At 35.3% G+C, this 17,639-nt stretch overlaps 2 protein-coding genes across 2 annotated transcripts; both read right to left on the bottom strand.

Moving 5' to 3' along the window:
- Positions 1 to 1,774: 1,774 nt before the first annotated feature.
- Positions 1,775 to 6,476, bottom strand: LOC125650818 (putative glutathione-specific gamma-glutamylcyclotransferase 2). The gene is made up of 3 exons (XM_048879358.2): positions 5,991 to 6,476; positions 3,140 to 3,178; positions 1,775 to 3,014 (listed from the first exon to the last, which is right to left on the bottom strand). Exons 1-3 carry the CDS (start codon positions 6,159 to 6,161, stop codon positions 2,625 to 2,627), a joined length of 600 nt encoding a protein of 199 aa, XP_048735315.1. The 5' UTR covers positions 6,162 to 6,476; the 3' UTR covers positions 1,775 to 2,624.
- Positions 6,477 to 12,595: 6,119 nt separating this feature from the next.
- Positions 12,596 to 16,904, bottom strand: LOC130046374 (putative glutathione-specific gamma-glutamylcyclotransferase 2). Its single transcript, XM_048879357.2, has 3 exons — positions 16,488 to 16,904; positions 13,690 to 13,728; positions 12,596 to 13,564 (listed from the first exon to the last, which is right to left on the bottom strand). Exons 1-3 carry the CDS (start codon positions 16,659 to 16,661, stop codon positions 13,175 to 13,177), a joined length of 603 nt encoding a protein of 200 aa, XP_048735314.2. The 5' UTR covers positions 16,662 to 16,904; the 3' UTR covers positions 12,596 to 13,174.
- Between the last annotated feature and the right edge of the window lie 735 nt (positions 16,905 to 17,639).

Consider the following 17,639-nt stretch of genomic DNA (forward strand, 5'->3'; position numbering starts at 1 on the left):
ACTACATATGCCAGAAGTGGTGTTAATCAAATATGGATCCTTAAAAGTTCTAAAGAACTTTTAATAAACTTGAAATCACAAAACTTTTCCCAAATCAATAACATCAAAACCTAATGACTTTTCAACACTATACACGACCATTCCTCACGATAAATTAAAGACTAGACTTTTTGACATTATAGACAATTGCTTCTTCAACAAAAATGGAAAAAGGAAATATTCCTATCTAGTGATCAGTCATCCAAAATATTACTTTGTTGAATACCACTCTGATTTCACGCACACATACTCTGAGGTTGAAATAAAAAAATATATGCTGGAGTTCCTCATTGACAATATCTTCGTGGTCTTTAGTGATCAGGTCTTCCAAAAGTCCGTTGGAATTCCCATGGGCACGAATTGTGCTCCTTTGTTAGCTGACCTGTTTCTATATTCATTTGAAGCAGAATTTATTAAAACTCTTCTACGTGAGAAGAAAAAATCTCTTGCTGTGGCCTTCAATTTGACATTTAGATATATCGACGACGTTTTGTCTATTAATAATAATAACTTTCATTCATATGTCGATTCGATATATCCCTGTGAGCTCGAAATAAAAGACATCACAGTGTCGTCCACTTCTGCTTCATACTTGGATATTTTATTGAAAGTAGACATTAACGGCAAACTGACAACTCAGCTTCTCCATCGTCAACCTCCCACATTTATGTGGCAATATTCCATTGTCACTAGCATATGGTGTTTATATCTCTCAACTGGTTCGATACGCAAGAGCTTGCTCTGCGTATGGTCAGTTTTTAAATCGAGGCAAGCTACTGACAAACAAGTTGATGGTACAGGTGTTTCAACATTCTCGTTTAAAGTCAGCATTTCACAAATTCTATGGTCGTTTGAACGATCTAGTTTGCAAATACAACGTATCATTGGGTCAAATAATGCCTTGTTTCATACCGATTGTTAAGTCGTTCGTGGCCCACTGATTTTGACTACAATATAACTTCGTTTACCTGATCAAGATATAGGGTTCACCGCGGTTGTGACCGGTCGACAGGGGATGTTTACTCCTCCTAGACATCTGATCCCACCTCTGTTGTGGTCAGGGGTCCGTGTTTGCCCAACTATCTATTTTGTTTTGCTTATCGTATATATGGTGTTTATGTCTTGCAACTGATTCGATGCACAAGAGCTTGTTCTGTGTGTGGTCAGTTTGCTGTTTTCCGCCACACTCAACAATTTTTCAGTTATCTGGTGGCGCCCAGTTTTTATTGGTGGAAGAGAGAACCCAGATACAATGTACCTGGGAAGAGATCACCGACCTTCCGAAAGTAAACTGAGCGGGATTCGAACCCGCGCCGACCAAAGGTGAGAGGCCGTGTGATTTTGAGCGCGATGCTCTAACCACTCGGCCACGGAGGCCCTCACGTTTAAAGTCATCATTCCGGAAATTCTATAGTCGTTATAACGATCTAGTTTGCCAATACAACCTGTCACTGGGTCAAATGGTGTCGACAGGGGATGCTTATTCCTGCTATACACCTGATTTAACCTCTGATTAAGACAACAGTCCGTGTTTGCCTAACTCTTAATTTTGTATCACTGTTGTTTATCTTCATCACGTTCCTTAGTTAATCTGATCTTGCCAAGTAAGCCTCGACTTATTACTTGATAAAGACAGTCAAAGAGGGCATCGATGTGAATTCGAAAAAAAATATTTTGAAAATGTTTTATTAAAACAAAATCCAGCATAGTAGGGGTCAGAAGGACTAAAACAGTATAGGGAAAATATGCATCAAGCTTTATTTTTCTCATTCGCTGTTAACAAAACATACAGAACATATTAAACAAGCATTCAAAAACAATATTCACGCATGCACAAGTAATTCATATAAATATATATCACAATCTTGATAATAAATAAGTACAATGATAGACTATATCCACATTTAACTCTGAGGGTTTATTCTCGCGGTAATTAATTGTATGTATTTAGACAATTTTAAAAGTAATTTTTCATTATTGGTTGCAAATAGATTATGAAATTTTATAACATTAGGTCTAACTATGAAATATTTCTGGTATATAATGTCGTCTAATATCATTTAAAGCAGGACAAATAAAAATATAATGCGTTTCATCTCCAATATCAAAATTGCAAACATTACATTTTCTTTGATACCGATCTATATCTAGCCACCTTCCCGTTCCTATGGGTAATTTATGATTTGTGGTTCTAAACCCGGTTAATATACGTTGCTTATGTATCGAAATATTTGACAATATATATCCTTGACACTTAAAAGTAAAATTTGTAAAAAAAGTCTGTAAGTTTATGCCTTAAGAAGATTCTTTAAATTTAGATACCCAGTCTTGAATAAACTGATCTTTCAATCAGACAGTCTGATTGGCAATAATGCCCTTTACTCACTGGTAAATCTCGCTATTGAAATGATACTCTTCGCTTCAGCGATGTTGGTGAACTTTTGAGGTGTACTCTTTGTGTATCCTTTACAATCATGCTGCAATTAGTTTGCGACTAAATTGAATATATGAATTGCTAGTATATCTATTCATCCATCCACATATATGCATAGAAACATAAAATCGTTTATCATTTATGCATGTAATTATTGATTTTCTTCCATCTTTTCCTTAACACTTTTGTCCAGTAGAAATAAGTGTTCGTCATTTTCTTGTGGAAAGTTGTTTCGTACAAAGTCGGCTAGCTTGATAACGTATTCAGCGTTAGTTCCGGCGAAGCCGCACGACCTGATTACTTGTTCCGCGATGTATTCAATGTCCTCATCCATATTACTGGAAATAGGCCCCACGTAGAGATCGTTTTCATTAGTGGCAGTAAAAACCAACACACTGCACTGAACACCAGTTTCACTGTAGAATGTTGTGTAAGTGGATATATATCCACCTAAAACAGTTTCTCTGATGTTTAGTTTCTCTCTGGCTTCCTGGACATCAGTGGATCCAACTACACTAAACTTTATTCCCCATACTTTGTCCTGGAGTATTTAAAAAGACAGTTTTATACGTCACAGCGGTTAAGATTTGTTGCCTTTATAAGATACATCGCTGTCGCTATATGTTATTTTACGTTATTGAACAATGAAGGTAAAGTTTTACTCACCTCATCGTGGGATTCATGCAAAATGGCAACCCTCCCTGGCTGAAATGAGAAATAATGTATCTTTGGTATTTCATTTCAACCTACACATGTTTGTATTCTTCTGTTATTTGGATGTTTTACTGAACATGACAAATGATCAAATCTTGAAGACAAACAGGATAACTTCAGTTTCTCCATCGCCAACTTGCCATAGTTATATAGCAATTTCCACTATCGCTGTATATGATGGTTATGTATCCCACTACTACCTTCTAATTTGATATACGAGAGCATGTTCTGCGCATGTTCAATTTTTAACCGAGATAGGTGACACAGTTTTTTAAAACCAGTATTTCACAAATTCACCCTTTTAATTGATGCAAGGTGAAGATAACGAACAGTGATCAATCTCATAATTCCTATAAGCAATACAAAATAGATAGTTGGGCAAACACGGACCCCTGGACACACCAGAGGTGGGATCAGGTGCCTAGGAGGAGTAGGCATCCCCTGTTGACCGGTCACACCCGCCGTGAGCCCTATATCCTGATCAGGTAAACGAAGTTATCCACAGTCAAAATTAGTGTGCGCTTAACAATCGGTATGAAACACGTCAGACAGCATCTCACCCAATGATAGGTTGTATTGACGAACTAGATCGTTATAACGACCGTAGAATTTGTGAAATGCTGACCTCAATTGAGACTGTTGAAACCCCGTCAGTAGTAAACAATTCAATCTGAAATTGACATTTTCATTAAGTTTTCCCTTATCCACATTTATAAAGACTTCATGCTGTAAATACAATTGCAATTAGGAGGCATTCCAAATCAAGTTCAATTAAATTCTACATAAAGAATCTATAATTTAAGAATTTTAAGTGTTTATGGCCTCTTTTGTTCTGATCAGACGTGGGATCAGGTGCCTTGGAGGAGTAAGCATCCCCTGTTGACTGGTCACACCAGCTGTGTGCCCTGTATCTTTATCAGGTAAAGAGTTATTCTTAGACAGGATACGCCCCAGTGATAGCTTGTATTTGCATGAAAAGGAGAAGATAACGTAGAATGAGAGATAACTCCTATAGAGAATGCAAAAATAAGAGAGGGGCAAACACGAGCTCTCGATATACCAGAGGTGAGGTTATGTGTCTAGGAGTAAGCATTGCCTGCTGACCGGTCCAACCCGTCGTGAACACTACATCTCGATCGAGTAAACGAAGCAACCGGCAGTCAAAACCAGCGTACAAAGACCGGCACCAAGTGATATGAAACATGTTAGATAGCTTTTTACCCAATGACAGGTAGCGTTTGTAAGTTAGATCGTCATGACGACCATAAAACGTGCGAAATGCTGACTTTAAACGAGACTGTTGAAGTATATTATATCGTTAATAAGACCATAGAATTTATGAAATTCCAAATTTCTTCCAAATTTTAATTTGTGCAATCGCTGCTTTCTTTTCACTTGTTGGTGAATACATGTCTGTTCACCATTTCATTTCAAATTGTAATAGTATAAGTTATTAGGATTGATTGATTGTTTTGATGTTTTTCGCCACATTTAACAATTTTTCAGTTATATAGTGGCGCCCAGTTTTTGTTGGTGGAAGAGAGAACCCAGATACAATGTAACAGGGAAGAGACCACCGACCTTCCGAAAGTAAACTGGGAAACTTTCTCACTTACCGGCGCGAGCGGGATTCGAACCCACGCCGACCAGATGTGAGAGGCTGTGTGATTATGAGGGCGATGCTCTAACCACTCGGTCACGGAGGCCCCAGGTGTTGCCTATATACATACCTCTACATGCATCATTTTGTCTTAACACTTGTATTTACTAATCTTTTACGTACATTACTTTTCAATCCTTCAATGTTTTAAACACTTGTATTATCTAATGTTTTTAGAACATTTTTTTTTAATCCTTCATCCTCTGAAAGAATTGCTTTAACTTTTGAATTTGAACTCCGCTCCAAAATAAGAAGAGTTCCCATTTGAATTTAAAAAAAAAACCTTTAAAAAATAGCACAAAAGTTTCAAAGTAACATTGTTTTCTTTCTAATTTTGATACAAACAAATGTTTTCATACATATGTTTTCATACTGCACAGGCAGCGTGTTTACGGTCTACATCTCACTACCTATAAAACTTTATAAAACGGAGTGATACATTACATCTATACCGTCAAGCATTAAAAGAGACATTCATTTAATTCTGATTCTAACAATGTAACCCATTCAGCACCCAACTAGATTTTAATGCAGTGGTACATTTGAAGTAGTAAACTATTTTCCCACCTTTATTTTGTTACTTTTGTTTCCCCAGAGATACTAGAAGTTATATATTTGCTTTTCAAACTCTTTTCCCAATTCTTTAGTCTGAAGTAAGGATAGTTAGAATAAAATGACTGAAATGATATATGTAAACAAATTTAATAATGACTAATTTAGCAATAGGGTTGGGTCGTTTTATTATTTTAATTTAGTTTCCAAGCTTGTGTAATAAAAACCTTCTTTGTAAATTATTTACTTTACATATCATGAAAATGGTGAAGAGATAATAAAAAAAGGGATCAACCTTATTGATTCTATAAAGAAGAACAGATCGCGAACAGGACAAAGACGGACCTCTGGGAACACCAGAAATTAGATGCGGTGTCTAGGAAGCATCTCCGTAGACTCTTAAAACGTTTACACGAAGATCAGAAATATATGCAAAAGTAGGTCAAATATGTTAAAATTTTAGACAATACAGTGAAATGCGACATTTTATTCATATACATCAAATAATTTTCAATTTATTGGTAAAATCGGATCCAGAATTGTTCCGATAGAGTTTCAAACTGACAATTTCCATTTCTTAATTAATGTTACCTTTTCAGGTGTTCCTCGATGAGTTTTATTCTGCTGCCAGAATTTCCTCTGAAATCCTACAATGTACCCGTTCTCCTTTACTGAAAATTTAAAGTCGTGTTTCCATAAAAGAGATCCGTATCCGAAGATTTCTAGCCTTTCTCCCTCATCCACGTTGTCATGGGAGCTCATCGTATTTCATTATAACAATGAATTTTTGTCTACCATTTATATATTCTTTATCAACGGAAAATTCCCAGAAATTTCGTTATATGTAAATATATTTATCTCAAATGAAAAACCAAAATTTCCGCATAAAGATGATGAATTCACAAGTATCGTCTAAACACAAAGGAATGCAATGAGTCAAGAACAGTAGTTCTTTATTACAAAATCCCGACTAGTATGTTATAACATTACCTAATAGGATTTTCCATTTCTTTTACTTCAAAACATTGATTATATCTATAGCAGTCATGTGTCGGCAATACATGACATCATGTCATATATGTAAAGAAAGAAATGTACCTACACACATATATATATATATATGCGTTGATATTGTGAACAAGAAGTCCTTTCCGAGAAATGTTAACCTGATATCCCAGATTAGTAGGCCTTTAAATCTGAAATTAGATCTGACGATCATCGCTTTAAGAAACAGTCTATTGACAAATAAGTTGATGTTACAGGGGCTCCAGTACTGTTTAAAATAAACTCATTTAGAATCAGCATTTCGTAAATTTTATGTTTGCTATAACGATCTAATTTATCAATACAACTTGTCATCGGGCAAAATGCTCTCTGACATGTTTCATAACAATTGAGACCGTTTTTTACAAGTTGATTTTGACCACGGATTGCTCCGTTTACCTAATCAAGATATCGGGATCACAGCGGGTGTGGCCGATGGATAGAGGATGCCTACTCCTCCTAGGAACCTGATCCCACCTTTGGTATGTCCACAGGACCGTGTTTGCCCTACTCTTAATTGTGTATCTTTATAGTAGTTATGAGATTGATCACCTTTTCATACATTATATTAATGAACTGTGTCTTAAAGTAAAACCTACATTGGTTAGAAGTGGATATATTAACATACATGCATGTCCTCTAGCACTGGTTATTAATGTCCATTGTTTAATAGTGTTTGATATGATTTGCACTCGCAGTGCGAAGGACATTTGTCTCCAACGTATTAAAGATTATTTAGTTAGTCTGGTTAACATATTTCAGTGTTAAACAGTGCATGTTGTTAAAGTGAGTAGAAGTTTATTTACTGAAATATACTTACATTTTCGATGTTTTTGCCTTTGATATATTTACAAATATATGTCCAGGAGGATCAAACATCCACTGTTGATTTGTCACACCCACTGTGGGTCCTATATATTGATCAAAATCAACATGTAAAGAACGGCCTAGTACTTAGTATGAAACATGCCAGACGGTATTCGATCTAATGACAGGTTGTATTTGTGAGTTAGATCATTATAACAACCATACATGCTCTCGTGTATTAAAACAGTTGAGAGACATAAACACCATACGCTGGTGATAATGGAATATTGTTGCATAAATTTGGGAGAAGCTTAAGTCACTCCGTTTGTTATGCACCTAGTTTGACATTAACATCTATGTTCAATAAAATATCCAAATATGAAGCAGATGTGGAAGACTGTAGTGTCCTTTATTTCGAGTTCACTGAGATATATAAAATTGACATATGAATGAAAGTGAGAAGAAAGTATTGGTGACAGATAAAACGTCGTCAATGTTTCTAAATGTGAAGGTCACAAGGAGGGATTTTCCTCATGGAATCTTTTTGATAAATGAAAAGCGAAGATAATGAACAGTGATCAATCTCAGAAATCCCACAATGCGCTTATCAAACAGGCCAAAGGTCAATCGATGAATAGACGGTTTTCCTTATATAACAAATATAAGAGGTTACAGTTGTGGATTACAGTCAATTATGAAGTTTTCATGATAATGGGTTGCATGAGGCATCATTGTAGTCGAAAAGACAACACGTCAAAGCTAAAAAGAATTTTTTTTACAAAGCCCAAGGTTGGGAAATAAGATTTTTTTGAACACAAGATGGCGAACAAGTGTATAACTGTCTCCATAGAGTTAAATGCATACAGGCCAAATAAAGACGCATAATCCGTACCCATGGGGATAACAACGGACTGTAGGAAGACCTGGTCACAGAGGACTAAGTAGATATTGTCAATGAGAAACTGCAGCACCTTTTCAAAACTTTAAAGCAGTTATGCGTAAAATCATGTGAATGTTTTGGGTCGTGAAACAGTCGTTTTGTTCATGCATTAGTGTTTTTGGTATATACCATCTGTTTGCTCAGTGACAAATATGATTAATTTCGGATGTGTTTTCCGCCAGCAATTTGATAGTAAAAAAGCTGTGCAAGTAAAATTTGGTTCACAGTCAATGACAGCGAGATATTATAAAGGCTGATTATGTTTTCAATATTCACAGGAAGAACAAAATACCTAAATAATAATAATAATAATAATAAATCTGCACTGTAGGAAGGGACAGATTAAAAGAAGAATAACTTGACGCATGCTGCATTTACTTTGCTCTTGATTGGGCGTGTCAATGGTTTGATGACGCAATACAGTCAATACGAAGGAATGAATCATTCTGAGACAGCTCAAGCAGTACATATCCACTGCAAATCCTAGGAATATTCGAAAATTCATACGATGTTTTATGTTCACCATTTTACTTCCCACTCGAGAATTTTTTGGTTGGGGACACCTACTGTGACGAAAGTCTGTTTGATTTTATGTTTTTATGTACGTTATACAGCAGAGTTCACAAAAAATGTATTTCATAGAAACAAACCCTAAATCTTCCAAACTGATCATATTTCATTTAGTTAATCGCCGTAAAATGGCTGAAATATTACCAAAACGGCATTAAACCCTAAACACCTACATCTTTGTCGATAGGCATCTTATCACACTACGGTATGGCAGTGTTTTTATTCTACATTTTGTTTTATAGTTCTATGTTACTTTAACTCCTGCAAAGGTTCTTTATTGTGTCTAAAATCTCATTACATTGCTATCATTTGACTCCGTGTAGAAAATACTTCAATACAAAGAAATGTGAACTTGAACCGCCCCGGAGAATGCATCATTTACTCATCTGATAACTGGACTATTAGTAAAAAGAAATATACTACACTCTATCTCATCCTCTTTTTACAAACCTGATATGCAAAATTATTAGCCGTGAATTTTTGTGAATATGGGAATTTTATACCTTTGACATACCTTTGACATTGAGTGCATGTTGAAACTATTTGACCTATATACTGTACGCATTTATAGAAGTGTCAGTGATTCTCCAGTTTCAAAACTTGCTGAGCAAATGAATAAATCAATGTATAAAAGAAATGAAATATGTGTTCGCTATATAAAACTATATCAGCCTCGATGGATAGAAATCGACCTTATGGTACTTTTAGAAAAACATTTCGGATAATACAAGAAATAATAATAAGAGAAATAAAGCAGGACCAAAATTTCTGCATTAAAATTTGAAAATGACTTGTTTTTAAAGTATAAGTAGTCAATTGATAACAATTTAAATTAATTTCTGGTACTTATGTTTTAAGCTAAAATGAACAAAAAGATAAAAAACGGGTAATATCAGTGCATTTCCTTTGAACCATAGAAACAAAAAGAAAATGTACAATTTCATATCGAGATTTTACACAGACCTGACAAAAATACGCAGCATTGTAAAAGTTTATCCGAATAAAATAATATTGCACAAACAAGAAACAGAAATGATCAATAGTTTGTTTAGTATTGATTTGTTTCGATGTGTTTATTTGGATCAGGCTATTAATAAAGCTTAGCCATGTAAAGAGCTATTATCGTTAGATTTAATTAATGACTACTGTATATCAAGCCCAAACTCGGGTATGTTAGTTTGGAAGGTCACGTTAAGCTTTCGAAGAAAAGAAGACTTCCTATTCACAGTACACTAGATATTTCAATGTACCTCTGTGCAAGTACATGTATTTGTTTCTTTATATACAAGGTTTTCATTGCCAAAACATGTTAAAATATACTGGACGTTTGAAGTGAATAAAATGCATTTATTTTCTGAGAAATGTCAGGATTCAAACTATGATAACTAAACTCTCCACTATTTCATATGTACATTTAACATCTACAAGTCTGATTTGTTTTTATTTCAGATGAAAAAAACAATTGGTATGTGAAACCGAAAGCTTTGTAGGGAAGTACCTTTAGTTAGGTATGACTAGCTGCATTTCACGTGACAAGGGACGTTGAGATCGAAGAACACACAACATTTTATTGATTAAGTCTGCTTCGTATGTAATGATACTAAAGTACAAAAGAAGAGAATTAAGAATACAGTGAAATCTGATTTGTTTAAATATGAATTTAAGAAATAATAATAATAATAAAAGTACACTTATATAGCGCCTTATCTAAAAATACTCTAAAGTGCTTTACAACATACTAAAATTTACAATTGATAATTAAAAGAAAAACCATAGAATACAGAACGAATAATCCTTACACATATAAGCATGAATGCAACATTATGTCATAATGGATAAAAAGTACAAATCAAGACAATTTAAAGTATAAAATATGATGCAAGTATACAACGTCCTAAATATATGAAAAACAAACAAGTAAAACCACTCAAAGGAAACAAAAACACAAATGTGCCCAAAGTTCATTAAATTCAACAGTACATAGCTATTTAAAGGTTATAGGATTGACAGAAAAGATGAGTTTTTAACAGACATTTAAATAAATAAATTAAATAAATTTCTTAACTAATTGTCCGTATTAATCTCGATAGTTTCAACATGCAGACGTTTTGTTTGTTATTAGTTTTTATAGTTAGTTTTAGTGTTAGTTTGCTTTTCTGTTTCTGTTTTCTTTTCAATGTAAATATTTATCGTCCTGAGGAAGGAATTTGAAAATTCACTGTTGTTCGTGTCTTTGGTCAATTTCGGGCTTTAGACATGCACGCACCCACCCATATATATATATATATATATATATATATATATATATATATATATATATGTGTGTGTGTGTGTGTGTGTGTGTATATGTATGTATGTAGCCTATGTATTATGTATGTATGACAACTCAACTGTATGACAAACGGGATGATTTCAGCTTCTCCATCGTCAACTTCCCATATTCATGTAGCAATATTCCATTATTACCTGCATATGGTGTTTATATCTCTCAACTGATTCGATACACAAGAGCTTATTTTGCGTATAGTCAGTTTTTAAATCGAGGCAAGCTACTGACAAACAAGTTGATAGTACAGGGGTTTCAACAATCTCGATTGAAGTCAGCATTTCGCAAATTCTATGGGATGCGTACTCCTCTTAGGCACCTGATCCCACCTCTGGTGTGTCCAAGGGTCCGTGTTTGCCCAACTATCTATTTTGTATTTCTTGTGGGAGTTATGAGATTGATCACTGTTCGATATCTTCGCCTTTCATCGGGGAAAAAGAAAACAAATATTTTATTCGCTCATTTAGACCTATCGTCGCAAACCATGGATTTGAGTCCACTCACGTTCCCTCATACTGAGATAATCGATTAGAAGCACCCGTGGGTAACCGACGATGATTTAGAGCTACACTTTAAAATAGTTTAAATTACGTCATAATAACACGCTCCAAATGACTTCCTCTGTATTATGACGTCATTACATGTGTATATTATTATAGTCATAACAAAATTGTGTTTTCATATTGTAAAACGTCTGAAGATTTTTTTTCATGAAAGCGTTTACGTTTTACAACGTGTTGTCATATACAACATATCATTGGGTCAAATGCTGTATGACGTGTTTCATGCCGATTGTTAGGCCGTTCTTGGCACATTGATTTTGACTACTGATAACTCCGTTTACCTGATCAAGATATAGGGCTCACGGCGGGTGTGACAGGTCGACAGGGGATGCTTACTCTTCCTAGGCACCTGATCCCACCTCTGGTATATCCAGGGGTCCGTGTTTGCCCAACTCTTGATTTTGAATCGCTTATAGGAGTTATGAGATTGATCACTGTTCGTTATCTCCATCTTTCACATCGCAAATTCTATGATCATAATAACGATCTAGTTTGCTAATACAGCCTGCCACGGGGTCAAGTGCTACCTGTCGTGTTTCATGCGAATCGTTACGCCGTTCGTTACACCCTGGTTTTGACTACGGATTGCTCTGTTTATCTGATAAAGATATAGGGCTCATGGTGTGACCAGTCGACAGGGAATGCTTACTCCTCCTAGGTATCTGGTATCTCCTCTGACCAAAACAGTAGTCAATTTTTGACCAACTCTTTATTTTTTGCTTATGGGCTAGTTATGAGATTGATCACTGTTCGTTATCTTCACCTTTTTCATTTCTGTTCCTTACTTGATATGATCTTGCAAAGTAACTTACTTACTTAGCCCTTTGCTCCTCTAGGGAGCATAGGCCATTGACGAACTCCCTCCATCTGACTCTGTTTGGCGCTAATCAAACAAAGTAAGCCTCTGCATATTAGTTGATAAAGACAGTAAAAAGTAGAAATGATGTAAATTTGAATGAAAAAATTTATTTCGTAAATTAAGTTGTATTGAAAACCCCCCAGCATAATGGTGGCAAAAAATACTAAATAACAACATGTATTACACTGATGCTTACTCCTCCTAGGCACCTGATCCCACCTCTGGTGTGTCCAGGGGTCCGTGTTTGCCCAACTATCTATTTTGTATTGCTTGTAGGAGTTATGAGATTGATCACTGTTCGTTATCTTCACCTTGCATTGATATATCGTATCTGACTCCCTACACACACATAATGAAATATCAAATAAAGATGTCTGTAATCAAATGCAGTGGGGTTTACAAAGAAATTAGGTCACAAACCATTTCCAAATTGGAGTCGCCCACCCAATCAAATAGATTTGCTTGTAAACATTATTTCATCATATTGAAACCGATGTTGATGTTGTATTCTACCAGAAATAGACACTTAATGTTTAAAAAAAACAGCCCAAACAATCTGCTGCAATTAGTTTGCGACTGAATTGTATACATGTATATTGTTATATACATCCATCAATCTATTTACATGCATATATACACAAAATCGTGTATTCTTTATGCATGTAATTATCGGTTTTCTTTCATCTTTTCTTTAACTCTTTTGTCGAGTAGAAATAAGTGTTCGTCATTTTCTTGTGGAAAGTTGTTTCGTACAAAATCAGCTAGCTTGATAACGTATTCAGCGTTAGTTCCGGCGAAGCCGCACGACCTGATTACTTGTTCCGCGATGTGTTCAATGTCCTCATCCATATAACTGGAAATAGGCCCCACGTAGAGATCGTTGTCCTTAGTGGCAGTAAAAAGCAGCACACTGCACTGAGCACCAGTTTCACTGTAGAATGTTTTGGATGTGGATATATAACCACCCAAAACAGTTTCTCGGATGTTTAGTTTCTCTCTGGCTTCCTGGATATCAGGGGCTCCAACTACGCTAAACTTTGTACCCCATACTTTGTCCTGGAGTATTGAAAAAGACAGTTTTATATGTCACTCTGGTTAAGATTTGTAATCTTTATAAGATACACCGCTGTCGCTATATGTTATTTTACGTTATTGAACAATGGAGGTAAAGTATTACTCACCTCATCGTGGGTTTCATGCAAAATTGCAACCCTCCCTGGCTGAAACGAGAAATGGTATTTATTTTGTATTTCATTTCAACCTGCACATTTTTGCATACATCTTTTGTTTGAATGTTTTACGCAACATGGCAAAACAAGAAGTGAACGTTAGAAAAACAGAATGACTTAAGCTTTTCTATCGCTATCTTCCCATATTTAGGTTATTTATGTAGCAAATTTCTACTATCACTTGGATATGGTGTTTATATATCCCAACTAGTCCCAATGAATTTGATATACGGAGGCATGTTCCCACTAATTTGATATATGAAAGCATGTTCTGCGCATGTTCAATTTTAAACAGAGACAGGGTACTAGCAGGGAAGTTACAGGGGGTTTTAACAGTGTTGTTTAAATCAGTATGTCGCAAATTCTATTGTCTATATCATATTTGCATGTACAACCAGACTTTAGGTTGAATGCTATCTGATGTGTTTCATTCGAATTGTTTGGAAGACCGCTCTTTCTATTTTGATTTGGCCTGCAGAGTACTAGTATTCCTTTTATCTGATCAATACATCGGAATTATAACAGGTGTGACAGGTCATTAGCAGATTCTTACTACCATTGGTCATCGTTCGTTATCTTCAATGTAAACTAATTTGTATAAATAACTGTGCGATTCTGTATAAATAAAGGATATTATTATCGTAGAGGGACGTGAAAGGATAACGGCAGATATTATTGTATTATATTGCACTACTAGCAGTGCGTGCATTACACAATGATTATATTGCACTACTAGCAGTGCGTGCATTACACAATGATTATATTGCACCATTGGCAGTGCGTGCATTACACAATGATTATATTGCACCATTGTCAGTGCGTGCATTACACAATGATTATATTGCACCATTGTCAGTGCGTGCATTACACAATGATTATATTGCACCATTGGCAGTGCGTGCATTACACAATGATTATATTGCACCATTGTCAGTGCGTGCATTACACAATGATTATATTGCACCATTGGCAGTGCGTGCATTACACAATGATTATATTGCACCATTGTCAGTGCGTGCATTACACAATGATTATATTGCACCATTGTCAGTGCGTGCATTACACAATGATTATATTGCACCATTGGCAGTGCGTGCATTACACAATGATTATATTGCACAAGTAGGTCGTGCGTATATTACACAATGATTATATTGCTAACACATATATTGTATTTGAGAGCATTTGTCAAAAAAAAAAAGTTCACGCATGTGAATCTTTCATCGTAAGTTTGAATCGGTGAATCATTTAAAGGCATCATTCATATGATATTAGGAATTGTAGTCATTGTAATGTCGATTCAAAAACTTAAATAATGGAAAATCAAAATTTCTACAACAGTCCACCCGTTTCCTCAAATCAACACGTGATGATAACGAACAGTTAGTGATCAATCTCACCAATCCTAAAAGAGATACAAAATTAAGAGGAGAAAAACGAACCCCTGGACACACCAGAGTTGAGATCAGGTGCCTAAGAGGATTAAGCATTCCCTGTTGACCGGTAACATCCGCCGTGAGGCCTATATTTTGATCAGGTAAATGGAGTTATTTGTAGATAACATTCGACTCGGCGAAAGCTTCGATCACTATTAGGATCAAAGAATTTGCGAAATTTTCCATTTTCATCCCAGAGATTTAATCTTTCTTTTCACTTTTTAGTAACTGCACATGTATTTACACCATTTTACTCTAAATTGTTATAGATACCTGTATATAGAGTATTAGGAAGATGTGACCTACATATATCTTTACATTCATCAAGTTTTCTTAACGCTTGTGTTAAGTAATTCTAAGTACATTCCTTTTCAATCACACATGGTATAAAAGATTTTCTTTAACTTTTGAATTTGAACTGTGCTTTAAAATAAGACGAGTTCCCATCTGAATAAATGTTGTCATACTGCGCAGGGTACTGGTTGCAACGCCTCTCATTGATACAGTAAACCCTGTCATTCAATTTTTAAATTATACGTTTAATTCCGATTATAACAGTGTAACCCACTCAAAATCTGATTTAAATAATCTATTCACCAAACTAGATTTTAGTGCAGAGTTACATTTCAAGCAATCGACTATTTTCAAACTTCCCTTTCCGTTATCAAGTTAAGTCTCTTTTACCTTGTTACGTTTGCTTCCCCAGAGATACTAGTAGTTAGATATTTCCTTTTCAATTTCTTTTGATAATTCTTTTTTCTGGGTTAGAGATAGTTAGAATAAGATGACTAAAATGAAAACAAATTTGATAATCACTAACAAGTGTGAGTTATCTAGCTTTCCAATGACTGACAATTGTTGATTTAAAAAAAAAAATTGATTTATGGTTGAAATCAACCATTTTCCATAAGTTAATTGAAAAACTAAGCCAAACAGATCAAACGTTTTGTTATTTCAATCTAGTTCCAAAGTTAGCTTGTGTAATAAAAACCTTTTGAAAATTACTTCCTATTCATATCATGAAAATGTAATCAACTTCATTAATCCAAAAAGCGCAGGGCATGCACACGGACCCTTAGAAACACCAGAGGTTGGATACGGTGCTTAGGAAGCATCTCCTTAGTCTTTTAAAAGTTAATTCTAAGGCCAGAAAAATATATGCTAAGGAGTATAAATCTCCAAGAATTTATCAAAAAGTAATATATACACACTAAATATCACACTAAATATGTTTCAATTTATTGATAAAACATGTAAGGATCTAGGATTTGTCCGATAGGATCCACCCTGATAATTTCCACCTATTAATGTTACCTGATCAGGTGTTCCTCGATGAGTTTTATTTTGCTGCCAAAATTTCCTCTGATATCCTTTAATATATCCATTCTCCTTTACTGCAAAATTAAAGTCGTGTTTCCACACGAGAGATCCGTATCCGAAGATTTCCAACCTCTCCCCCTCACCCATTTTGTTAGGGGAACTCATCATATTTCTCTATGAAAACGAATCCCCAGTAGCACTTTATATACTCTTTGTCAACTGAAAATTCTTAGTAATATATGAATATGTAATAAGGTTTCTTTCTGTCTAGAATTAAAAACAAAATAACAAGAAACTTCCCCGCAAAACGAAAAGAAATTTACGAGATTCTTCAATATATAAAGGATTGCAAAGAGCCAAGAATAGCACTTTTTTAAAGCGCCGACTAGTAATTCATAACGGATCGACGTGCCTCTTGTTTTTCTCATAGTGCCTGTGGTAGGGTTTTCCGTTTCATTCACATCAAAACACCAAGTATATTTATAACAGTGATTTGTTGGCCACGTAAGTAAAGAAACAGTTACATGCCCTAATATAAAGGTGTATTGAATTGTGATCAGGAAGTCCTTTCCTGGAAATGTTTACGTGACACCCCTGACTAACAGGTCTTTAATTCTGAAATTAATTCTGACGATAAACTATACAAACGGGATAACGTCGTCAAGTTCCCATATCTATGAAACATTATACTCGCATATGGTGTTTAACCGGTATGTCCTTCAACTGATTCGATACGCAAAAGCGTGTTCTGCGTATGGTCAGTTCTTAAATTGATTCAGGCTACTGAAAGTAAATTGATGTTACAGGGGTTTCAACGGTCTCGTTGAAAGTCAGCGTGTCGCAAATTCTATGGTTGTTATAATGATCTGATTTACCAATACAAATTGTCAATGGGCAAAATGCTGTCTAACGTGTTCCATACCGACCACTCTATACATTGATTTTACCTACGGATTGCTCCGTTTACCCGATCAAGATATAGGGATCACGGCCGGTGTGACCGGTGGATAGGGGATGTTTACTCCTCTAGACAACTTATTACACCTCTGCTACTCTTAATTTTATCACCTTTCAAGGAGTTATGAGATTGACCACTGTTCGTTACCTTCACCTTCACATATATTACTTTGTTGACCCGAGTGTCTT

The sequence above is a fragment of the Ostrea edulis genome, chromosome 5 (genome assembly GCF_947568905.1).
Source record: "Ostrea edulis chromosome 5, xbOstEdul1.1, whole genome shotgun sequence".
In the NCBI taxonomy this organism is placed as follows: domain Eukaryota; kingdom Metazoa; phylum Mollusca; class Bivalvia; order Ostreida; family Ostreidae; genus Ostrea; species Ostrea edulis.